Raw genomic sequence first — 12,628 nt, 5'->3', positions numbered from 1 at the left:
GGTGGCACAGGGGAAACCTACACAATATTAGTTAAGTGGTTTTAATGTTATGGCTGATTGTATGTACCATGAGTCTATACCATCTAATACATGCTTACGGTTATGTGCAAAGGTTTGCAGAAAGATATTTAACGTATTGCAACAAAACATATACTGTGCATTGATTACCACTAAAATGGTCAATTAATGTATATTAATAGGTTAATAATGAAAAAATGATATCAGGATAAAAGCTTCATATTAATTTCTAAATAGGATGTCCTTTCCTTTGCTTTTATACCTGCCTCCAATTTCTGTTTTATCTTTTGAGCAGCTGCAATATTGCTTTTATAGTTTTATGCTTTTGCATTTTATGTTTTTGTTGACACTATGTATACACTATGTTTGCTGGCTTGTTGCAGGAAATTCCTAGATCCACCTATTTCCATTTTATTTACCACTTATCCTACACACGGTCACATGGGAGCTTGGAGCCTATCCCAGGGGACTCGGGGCACAAGTCAGGGGACACCCTGGATGGGGTGCCAGACCATCGCAGGGCACAATCTCACACATTCACACATTACTGACAATCTGGAAATGCCAATCAGCCTACAGTGCATGTCTTTGTACTGGAGGAGCAAACTGGAGTACCTGGAGGAAACCCCCAAAGCACAGGGAAAATTTGCAAGCTCCGCACACACAAGGCAGAGGTGGGAATCAAATCTCCAACCCTGGATATCATATCACACACATAGAAATGTGAAATAGGTTCTCCAGAATTAACATGGGAAAAATGTACCACAGAATTCACACAAAATACCAGTTTCAGTTCCCAGATTAATACCATAGAATGCAAATGGTCTAAGTGGTAGAAACCCTGATAACACTGTCAGACAGACAAAAGGTCATAAATGACAATAATGACCTCAGTATGGATAAAATGGTTGTTTAAAATAATACAGAAAATCAAATAAAAACTTCTATCTGTTAATTGCACATTAGAGCATGTACTGTAGAATGTGTGCTTAATCTTCAGTTAAGTATAAGGTCCCAGTTCACAGCAGGAAAGAAAAGGTAAGCCGTTATCAGGTGATGAAGATATTTCAGGTATTCCTGTCCTGAGGGGAAAACAGCAGAACCAAAATGTTGGACAACCAGGGCTCACACTTACATTGGCAGGGTCAAAGGTTAAGGGATGAGGACATTTTTTAGCGCCCGTCCAGAAAGGCAGACCTGAACTAGTTACCTGGAGAAAGACAACAATTGTAAAGTAGACTGTCAGATTTCAACAACTTCAAAAGACACATTTGGCAAAAGACATTAACCTTTAATAGAAAACAAAAACTTGAATGACTCAGGAATAAAAATCAGACACAAATGGAAATGGAGACGTGGACAGAGTCTGCAGACATTCACAAGTCCTTGTGAAAAGAAATACAAGGTAGACTGTATGTCTGCAAAGCTCTTGTCTCTATACACCTTTTGCTCAGGCTCTATAATGAGTTTATCAGGGGTGTGTGTGTGTGTGTGTGTGTGTGTGTGTTTAACGCAATTTGTCCTGTGATAAAGGAACAGAGAGGGTCTGTTTAGAGAAGCAGGAGACAGTTGCTGTGGATCCCTTTGATCTGACTGTGTTGCAGCAGAAAGATCAGTGCTCAGGCTGATCCATTCAACACCAGACACACACCAGTGATCTCATCAGCAGTCTGATGACCTCCTAGGGTCAAAGAATTACAGTCAGGAAGTCTGAGATGTGTACATTTTTTAATGGGGTAGAAATTACAAGCCAGTATTATATTTATTACTCCCTGTGACCCAGTAAGGATAAGCGGTACAGAAAATGGATGGATGGATGGATATATTTATTACCGAGTTCGTATTGGTATTAGCCTCGTTGACTGGTCACTTGTACTGAATGGGTTTAATCCAACCCTAAAACAAACAAACAAATAAATGAAACACCTTTAATCAAATTACTATTTTAATGATAATGTGTTCTGTAAGTGGGAAATTCAGGAATAAACAGCTCTAATAAATAGCCAAATTATTATTGTACATATTTAAATAACAATGAGAGGGTCTGTACAATTGATTTAATAGTTAAAGTGCTCAGAATCACTGGCTTCAACTCGGTCCTAATTGGACCAATTTTAGTCAACAAGTTGTACTCAACCTCAGAAGCTAAAGGTTTGAGATGAAATAAATAATCTTTCTTAACATCTGGTCTGGCACTTATCTCAGAGTCGCATGCTTTTACCTCATGCAGCCATACAATTACAGTCAAATCAGTTCAAAACAAACGTGCAGACAACTTTGGCATAGACGCGTCATTGATCACTCTCCATCCATAACATCTATTTTCTGTACCACGTATCCTACACAGGGTCACGGGGAAACCTGGAGCCTATCCCAGGGGACTTGGGGCATGAGGCAGGAGACACCGTGCACAGGGTGCCATCCATCACAGGGCACAATTGCACATTATGGACAATTTGAAAATGCAAATCAGCCTACAACGCATGTCTTTGGACTGGGGGAGGAAACTGGAATACCTGGAAGAAACCCCAAAACACAGGGACATGCAAACTCCACGCACATAGGGTGGAGGCGGCAATCGAACCCCCGACCTTGAAGGTGTGAGGCAAACATGCTAACCACTAAGCCACCATGACCCTTTTGTATTTTTATTTATTTATTTATATTTTTTGTGATGATAACCCTAGTCAGGTTTTAGTCACGTGTCCACTGTCTCTCCAAAGTCTTGCATGTATTAAGCTATCTCTGCCTCCCATGATTTCCAAACCTGACCATTGTTTTCATTACTGCAATGTATGCACTATTACGTCATCATAAAAAAAGTTTTACAATAAACTGTCACCTTTATTTTCTGTTTCAATAAATCCAGTAAGAGTATGAATGATTCTGAGCAGATTTCCTCACTCATCACGTATGCGTACAGATTCTATTTACGGCACTTTATCATACTGCGTCATGAAGAAAAGGAAATACTATTACTGTAATCGCTAAATGTCACTACAACTTCTCTTTTCAATTCACTTCTTCACTTATTCACAATTCAATCACGTATGAGCAGTGATGATGCATGTTTGCTTTATCATGAGCTGTAGCCGTGATCAGATTCTTCAAAATGTGGTCAAAATAACGACACCTTGCTGTGAACTGAAACTAGCTGGAGGCCCCACAAACCTGCTGTTGTAGCTTTTCAGTTAATATAAGGTGTGTGTGTGTGTGTGTGTGAGAGAGAGAGAATGTCATTTACATAAGTTTATGACAATGCTAACAACTGAGAATGTGCATCATGTAGCTATAATTTAGCATAATAAATAAGATTAATAAAATCATTTTTGTTTTCCTCATGAGAAATTAAGCAATGTTTGAGAAATGTTTTCAATTAGCTACATGAGCAAAGTAACAATAAACAATTAATAATCATTAGCAGTGACTAAATACCTTGGCTTGTTTTTATTCATTGTTGTGGCTATAAAAGTAATTAACAAATTATTAAATCCATTATTCATACTATTACCTCAGAAGGGCTTGAGTTCATAACTAGCAGTGATGACTTTCTTAATATAGTTGTGCCTGTAACCCTTGCATTACTGTATTTACACAAGGGAATTTCACTTACTGGTACTAACATGAGAACAAACAATAATTGTTGCTTAATGCATTCTACTATGAGGAATAGTACACAGTGTATATAGTATATAAAGTATACAGTGTGCAGCTCACAGTGTATTCTGATGCAGTACTTAGTATACAAGTAAGCCATTTTGAACAGCACCATATCTTTCAGAGCTGGAAGGACTTGAACTGAGTTAGTTGGGTTTCTGTAGCCCACAGCGCCATCTGCAGGTTTCAGATTAAATTGGCACTGAACCAGGACCTGCCAACTGTTTATTGTCATCTTCGCCTCCACTACTCATGTGCTCAAGATACATTTACATTACACTACATTTAATTGGGTCATTCTATCTCAAGTGGTCAAATACAGGTTGATTGCTTTCTAATTTTCCAGTTTGTTTTGAGTGTATGTATTGGCATTGCAAAACCACCAGTTTTTTTTTATTTTGTTAATTTTACTTGGTTTAACTACGACGGCCATCTTTGTGTCATGGCACACAAAAAATTGTGGTTATACAGCTGTTTACGGAAAATATCTTGGCTCAGGATGGTCCTAGCTCCTTGGGACAAAAACTGATCTCTAGAGCAATGTACATGTACATATACAAACATTTTTGCACTTTTGTGTTCCTTAGAATTAGAACTAGTGGCTAGCCAAGGTCTTGAGGATTACTAGAAAATTACAGGCAGGTGAGTTTGGAAGTTGGAGCTAAAGAACCCTGTGATAGATCATGCTTCACCGTTTGTCAATATCAAATGTAGTAACATTTTAGACCTCACTGACAAGCATACGCTATTGAACGTCAATCATAAACATAGTTACTGTAAACACTGTTCATTTTTATTATTCGTTAAGCTTATATAACCTGTTCATTTCACAAAATGCATGTATAAAGTAGGCTTTTCCCCAGATTTCTACTAGCCCTAGCTCTGAAACCAGTAGGATCTCAAACTCAAAATTGTTATAGCAGAGTGCTACTATAGAGGACTTATTTCTGTGAAAATTTCAGGTTTGTATCTCCTCCCCCACCAGAGATATTCAACCCGAAAGTGAGGAGAATTTTAGAAAATTGCACGCTTTCACCCCCATAAACAAAGAGAAGTGTCAAACCTGAAATGTTCTGCATGTGCACTATACTTTACTAGATATCCCCTAAAATGAGACTCTGACCCTTCCCATTATAAATTGAACCTAAAAGTGGAACTGTGAGCAATCTTGAGCATTACATTTTGACTTAAGTTCTAAGTCTAAGGAAGAAGAATGTGCAAAATTTTATAAAAAAATTTACAAAAGTAAACAAAAGTTTACAAATAAAAACAGTCAAGCAACCAACTTTACAATTGTCGGACCACTTCAGATAGACTGACCCCATTATAATTGTGTGTGTGTGTGTGTGTGTGTATGTGCACAATACATGGTCAGGAGGGAAGCAGAAGAGCAGCTGAGCGATGTCGTTGTTGTAAAAGCTCTCCCACTTCAAACGAGCCCAAGCCACACAATCCTGCCAGTCATGGGGTCTGTCCTTCAGACTTCTATACACTGCCTCCACCACCTCGAAGGCCTCGGCTTCCCCTCGGCCAACGGTACGAGCCCAAAATTCATCATCGCTGTCAGGAGGAAACATGTCAAATATTAAAACAGGAGGAAATGTAGTGATTAACATGGTTTCAGATTGCTAAAGCTAGCAATATGTGAGTTATATTTCAGTGCAGGTGTTCAATAACAGCACAGTGGTATATTAGTTCAAGCCTAATTTATTCATTTATTCATCTTCAGTAACTGCTTTACCCTGTTCAGGCTCGCTGTGAATACGGAGCCTATCCTGGCAGCATTGGGCAGAAGGTGGGTAAATTCAAGATAGAAGGAAACTGGAGAACTCCACACACCATTCAGGTGTAGTCAAATTCTATATAGATTATACTTCATGGCTGTCTGAGCCATGACCACATGTAGTATAGGAAAACCCTGAGGTAACACACTTTTTTAAGCACAGATGAACAGATTAACTGCACATCTGCACAACTATTTTTTGGATACTCCAGTGATTTGCACTTCCCATAAACTTTATGCCCAAGAATCACAGCAGTATGAAGTTATAAAGAAAGTATCAATAAAGATGATGTAGATGTCTCGTGCTTATCCTCAGTCTCTTATTCGCAATTTGCTTATACTGTGCATCTTTTGACTTTAGATTAATCAGTTGTAGAGGACTAATGATTTATAATCCCTGAAGAAGACGGGGTTTCTTCCTCATGTCATCTCAGGGAGTTCTTCCTGGCATTAGGGATGTAAATCTACATCCTGATTTCTGTAAATCTGTTATGTGACAATATCCATTGTTAAAAATGCTATGCAGATAACATTGAATTGGAAATGTGAATTAAACTGTAAACACAGCCAAACCACTACTTGTACTGGAAGTACTAAAACTGGACTCCAGAAATGTGTAGATACTTGGCCACAGGGTTAACGTAACACTTCGAGTGGCATGTGGGCCGAGTCGGCATGCAGGAACTGACGTAAATGATGCAGTCAGCCAACAGGAAGTAGTTGGTTTGAAGGGAGGAACACTGCAGCATTCACCATGCATTATCTGCGTGCACCATAAGCCACCTCTTCCTGTGCGAATGTGTGCACTCTTTTCTTGCTAAACTTCCCATTCTTTTAAACAGATGATAGAAAGAAGATCTGGCTTGTGTTAAGATTTAACACAGGAAGTCAGAAAACAGGTTCAACTCAAGCTAAGGGCTTTATCTAGATATTTCAGTATTTGTGTGTGTGTGTGTGTGTGTGTGTGTGTGTGTGTCTGTTTTGAGGAGTGCATCTACCTCTTTGTTCCAAATGCCACTATGTAATAGAAATACATTATATTTTTGACCTTGTGGGGACATTTGGATGGAGCTCATAAAGAAAAATGCAGTTGTACAAAAAAAAAAAAAAAAAAAAAAAAAAAAGCGCTTTTTTTTACTCAAAAGATTTCATTCAAGTTACTGATATTAGAGCTGGGATTAGTCAAGTCAAATGGCTTTTATTGTCATTTCAGCCATATACAGCTGGTAGAGTACACAATGAAACGAAACAACGTTCCTCCAGGACCACGGTGCTACATAAAACAACACACTAACCACATGAGACGACACAGAACTTAAATAAGACCTACACATATTGCAGGGGGAGTGGGATGGTGTTCAGTTTAGTATGCGTGTGTGTGTGTAAGACTAATGGGCAATTTCACCAGCAGTCTTCAACGTCTAAGTATTTATCTCAGTCAATTTGTGTTTTCCTCACCTTTTTAACAGTTATTGCACGTTGGAATGCAACGTACCTTAGATACTGGTTCACATTCTCTGGTGTGTGCTTGAAAAGGCCCTCAAACTGCTCTCTGGCCCACTGAAATGACAGTTTGTTAATATATATTACAGGCATCATAAGTGCTACATGCAGCATGTGCTATGTAAGGAATAAAACATGAAGAGGTGTACTGTTATAGTAGTCCAGGGTTTTCCCTTCCATAGAAAGGCTTAGGCGCAGAGCCTCAGTGTTTCTGCAGAACGCCTGATGAACATAAAAACTAACAAAACAAGCGAAAAAACAAAAACAAAAACGTAGAGGTTGCTTGATCTAAAACTGAAAGGTAAGCTGGCGACAGGAATGACCTGCCAGTCAAAAATCAGTGCTTGGATGTGCGTTTGTTTGGTTGTTTTCTCTCTCTTTAAGGCAATAAGATAATAATAATAAAAAAAATAACTGCGCTTGTCATGTGACTGAGAAACTGGAAAGCTTAGAGTCATCCATCCTGCAGACTCTCCAGTACCTGAATACATACTGACTGTTACAAGGCACGGACACTGGAGCCTCTTTCCATAAATGTTAAATAAACATCTCCTAAAAGAAAGCCCCAACATATCAGTGATTATACACGTTTCTTTGTTAAAATTGGATTATTACTTGCCTCAAATGATGAACAGCATCCATCATAAAAGTTCTTGTGAATTAGCTGCTAACATATAACATATTAGAATGGATGCATTGATGTAAACCTGTGATGTGCCTTGCAGCAGGTGCTACTGTCAGCGTTAAGAGTAAAGAAAATGAATCGATGCCTTCTGACCAATCAGATTTGAGAATTCAGTGCAGCTGTGGTATGATGATACCTTGCTTTGCAGTAGGAGGAAATAGATCATAGTGGCAAATGTTGTCGGACTCATTTAGGGCATATGATCAAATTCGGATTGATAGATTATGCTAGAACTTTAAAACAGAGATGTGTAATCCAAACTAAACCCGTTCTCTTTCCTGTGGAGTCAGATGGGCGGTGTTGTGTGGGTGTGTGTTACAGTGATGTGATCTGAGAGCTTTACCTGCAGAGTGTGTTCTATGCGATGAGGGAAGTGCTTCAGTGTGCAAAGTGGAATATCTTTCTGTCCTGAAGTCGATGCTGGTCCATACGATTCAGTCAGGTGTGGAACCACCACCAGAGTATGACCTTTCCCACCCAGAGTCCCTCCCTCTAACATGGGTTTTTGGTACTGCACACAGCGCTCATCCAAATACACTCCTTTACATAGGACAAAGATAGTATCACATTAACAGTAATCAGTGTTTAGCTCATACAGTGAACTGCCAGTAGATGGTATGGCATGTGATACGGCAGGTGAATATAACGTGGGCTACCACAATCTTCTCAAATGCATTTTGAAAGTAAAATGATCTATATGCTTCAGTGCTTTATATAGATTTCGCGTTTATGTAAGATTAGTAGCTTTCATAAATATATACAAGTAACACCACTGACATACTACTGGTCATATAGTTAGCACGCAGTCATTGTGGCTAAGACAGAAATTGAGAAAGACTCCTATAATAGGATATACGTAGTATTGATTCTTAAAGCAATAATTCACCCAAAAAATCTCAATTCTGTCATCAATTACTCATCCTCATGTCGTTCCAAACCCATCTTCATCTAACACAAATGAAGAAGCCCAGAAGATTGTTGAATTCTGCAGACATATTTGTTACAAATATTGTTCTATGTGACTCCGTTTGTGTCCAGCATCCCTCTTCCTCTGCTGTAAACAGTGCGGCGCCCGTTGTATCGCGAGAACGTCCGCTCAGTAAGTTTCGGTTACTCGGACTGTAAATGGAGGGACAGAAATCTCCCAGGTTTCATAGAAATGTCTTCATTTGTGTTCCGAAGATGAACGAAAGTCTTATGGGTTTGGAACGACATGAGCGTGAATAATTAACATTTTTGGGTGAACTATCCCTTTAAGTACCTGCTGAGCCTATTGCAGAGATCACATCCTGTCATCGTTATTAATAATAACAGAACCAACTGACTCCATCAACGTACACACGGATGCAGTGTTCGTCTATAACAGCAGCAGTGCTGTAATTACTCACTGGCTTCCACATTATCCAGAGCTGCTGCCACTCCATCCAGGCTGCTGTAGAACTGGTGTGTGTAGATGCCCTCGCTCTCCTGACACAGACGGTTCTGGTGAGGTGTGATATTCATGCTGGGATTTATTTTACGCACGGCCTCAGCTGCCACCTCTGATTTCTGCTTCTGTATGAGAAGGAGATGAAAAAAAGGGAAAAAATATGATCGTTTTCCAGTGTAGCTGGTCTAAATGTGTGGTTAATGTCTTTGTTCTGAGTGCCTGTGTTTCTATAAAAGCCTTAAAATAAATCAATAGGATCTTATTCTTTATCAAGACTTTGCATCACTATGAATTACGCAAAACCCATTATATGACTAATGAATAATATTTTCAATAGTATATAGCCACACTATAAAATCATCATGTTTATGTTGAGGTTATATTGTACTTTATACAATGCTTGTATAGCACACAATAAAATCATTCTCTTACCCCAATATCCTCTGACCTAAACAAGAATTGACGATTCAGATTGGACCTCTCGATCGAATCCATGTCCGTCACCGTGATGTGCCCGCCCTCTCCAGCACCGAGGCCAATTAGGGCAAAGTTTTTCAGAAGCTCACAGCCAATGGCACCAGCACCCACCTGATTTTACACAAATGTTTTGGTTTAAATAACGTTTACGTGTACAGCGCGTAGCCAGTTGAGACAAGAGACATAATTTAAAACATGTTTTTGTAAGGGATGAAAAAGAAGCCAAGCTATATTCTTCTAGTGTATAAAAAAAAACATTCTGTAGTCTAAATGCAGACACACTACTCTCAGGTCTCCCAGCAGCTCCATCAAACCCCTTCAAATGATTCAGAATGCAGCAGCATGTCTCATCTTCAACCAGCCCAAGAGAACCCATCTCACACCCCTCTTCATCTCCCTCCACTGGCTTCCTGTAGCCGCTCGTATCAGATTCAAGGCCTTGATGCTCACGTACAAGACCTTGTCTGGAACAGCGCCCTCCTACGTCAACTCTCTCCTTGAGGCTTACGTTCCCTCACACAATCTGCGATCGGTTAACGACCGACGCTTAGTAGTGCCTACTCATCCTGGCTCAAGTTCCCTTTCAAGAACCTTCAAAGAAAATGTCCCTCATTGGCAGAATGAACTTCCAACCTCAATCCGGACCACAGAATCTCTCACCATCTTCAAAAAACAGCTAAAGACCCACCTCTTCCGTCAACACTTAACTAACCCATAAAATACCAACCCCCATATTATCTTAAAAACAAAAACAACTTACTCTGGCACTCACACCTCTACTCTGCACACTTTGCTTCTCTAGAACTCAATTACAAACCTTGTATGGTAGCACTATAAAAGACGTTTTCACTGGTTCATAGAAGGAGCTTCTTAAAAGTCAGGGACAGCATTATTAAACAACACTCAAATGGAAAAAGCTACAGACTCATAGCCAAAAAGCTTAAACCTCCCTGCCAGTGCAATCTATTCAATAATATGCAGGTGGGAAGATCAGGGAACCACAACACACGCTCAGACTGATGATAAGGAAAGTAAGAGAGAAACCAGCAGTCACTTGAAAAGACTTGCAGGACGACCTGAAAGTAGCAGGAACAACAATTACACAGAGAGCAATAAGCAATAAACTGTATCATAATCATGTCCTTTCCTACACTACATGCAAAACTGCCCTGTTAAAAAGAAGCACAGAGATGCACATCTGAAAGCATGTAAACAAAATCAGAACTCTTTGGGAACAATATACTCTGGCCAGATGAAGCAAAAATAGAACTTTCGAGCGTAAATTCAGCTCGTCATGTTTGGAGAAAGAAGAGTAGCACGTATGATCCCAATAACACCATACTCATAGTGAATTGTGGATGTGGGAAACAGTACTTCTCTGCAAACAGTACTGAGGCATTGCACATTATCACATGACTGGAGCAATGCACCAGGATTCATTAGAGGAGAATTTATGGACGTTTCAACAAGACAATGACCCCAAACGTACAGCCGAAATAACTCAAGAATCGGACCAATCTCCCGATTTAAATCCCATTGAAAATTAAAGGAGGATTTCAAAAGAGTAAGTCCTCAGGGGTTTGAGGCAGGACCTTTGTAAACTTGGGAACTGAAGACGATTTGCAAGGAGAACAGGCCAAAATCGACCCACAATTACTTCTTACCATAGACATCTCAAAGCTTTGTAACAATTTACTGATACTGCTATATTGTGGTGTCCGAATACATTTGACCTTTAAACATATCTTTGGTTATGCTTTTAATACATACTTTTTGTTTATATGTGTAAGGACAAAGACAATATATGTGTAAACCTGAAGTGGATAAATATAAAGAAGTGTTTTAATAACAAAGTTCAGGGTTTTTGTAAATTAGTCTTATTGATAGATAGTGGGGTGTGAAATATTAAGTTCAAATACTTATAGATTATATGTCAGAGTGACAAGATAATTCCAAATTAAGTCAAAATAACAACATAACACTTCCACTTTTTTTTTCTTCTAATTTATCATTTCATATAAAAGTTTATAAATGATAAAAAAAAAGTTTTTAAAATTTATTTGTACTTAATTCCAGTTTCAATTACTTTTAACTTTAAATTCCTAAGATGTGATACATTGTATGTTTCCAATATGTACTTTATGTACTACTTATTTTACTCAATATGTATATGTACTTAGGTATTCCATCCATCCATCCATCTTCTATACCGCTTATCCTCTTCAGGGTCATGGGGAATCCTGGAGGCTATCCCAGGGAGCATGGGGCACAAGGCGGGGTACACCCTGGACAGGGTGCCAATCCATCACAGGGCACAATCACACACACACTCACACACCCATTCATACACTACGGACACTTTGGACACGCCAATCAGCCTACAGTGCATGTGTTTGGACTGGGGGGGGGGAACCGGAGTACCCGGAGGAAACCCCCGCAGCACGGGGAGAACATGCAAACTCCACACACACAGGGTCACGGTGTAATCGAACCCCCGACCCTGGAGGCGTGAGGCGAATGTGCTACTTATGTATTATGTACTTAATATAATCAAATCATAATTTAAATTCTGAGCAAGGTCTGAGTGTCGTAATGGAGGTATACACAGATCAACCATAACATTAAAACCCCTGACAGGTGAAGTGAATAACATTGATTATCTTGTTACAATGGCACATGTCAAGCGAACGTTCAGTTCTCGAAGTTGATGTGTTGAAAGCAGGAAAAATTGGCAACTGCAAGGATCAGAGCAACTCTGACATGGGCCAAATTGTGATGGCTGGACAACTGGATCAGAGCGTCTCCAAAACGGCAGGTCTTGTGGGGTGTTCCCCATGCTGACCCCTGTGCACCACTGAAAGCGTCTACAATGGGCATGTGAGTATCAGAACTGGGCCATGGAGCAATGAAAGAAGGTGGCCCGGTCTGATGAATCACGTTCGTTTTCTTTTACATCATGTGGACGGCCGGGTGCATGTACATCATTACCTGGGGAAGACATGGCACCAGGATGCACTATGGCAAGAAGGTGATGGGAAGAAGTTGTGATGCTCTGGGCAATCTTCTACTGGGAAAA

The 12,628-nt window shown here is 39.6% G+C and overlaps 1 protein-coding gene across 1 annotated transcript in view; it reads right to left on the bottom strand.

The window, feature by feature from the left end:
- The window catches only part of uba7 (ubiquitin-like modifier activating enzyme 7), a 49,905-nt gene that overhangs the window by 25,987 nt on the left and 11,290 nt on the right, over positions 1-12,628 (bottom strand). Inside the window, exons 12-17 of the mRNA XM_017480267.3 lie at positions 9,508-9,663; positions 9,035-9,200; positions 7,990-8,186; positions 6,954-7,018; positions 5,043-5,235; positions 1,154-1,228 (exon numbers count right to left, since the gene is read on the bottom strand). Coding sequence (XP_017335756.1) covers positions 1,154-1,228; positions 5,043-5,235; positions 6,954-7,018; positions 7,990-8,186; positions 9,035-9,200; positions 9,508-9,663 — 852 coding nt within the window. The remainder of the gene's footprint in view (positions 1-1,153; positions 1,229-5,042; positions 5,236-6,953; positions 7,019-7,989; positions 8,187-9,034; positions 9,201-9,507; positions 9,664-12,628) is intronic.

The sequence above is a fragment of the Ictalurus punctatus genome, chromosome 11 (assembly GCF_001660625.3).
Source record: "Ictalurus punctatus breed USDA103 chromosome 11, Coco_2.0, whole genome shotgun sequence".
Classification (NCBI taxonomy): domain Eukaryota; kingdom Metazoa; phylum Chordata; class Actinopteri; order Siluriformes; family Ictaluridae; genus Ictalurus; species Ictalurus punctatus.
This window is presented reverse-complemented; position numbering and strand designations above follow the sequence as displayed.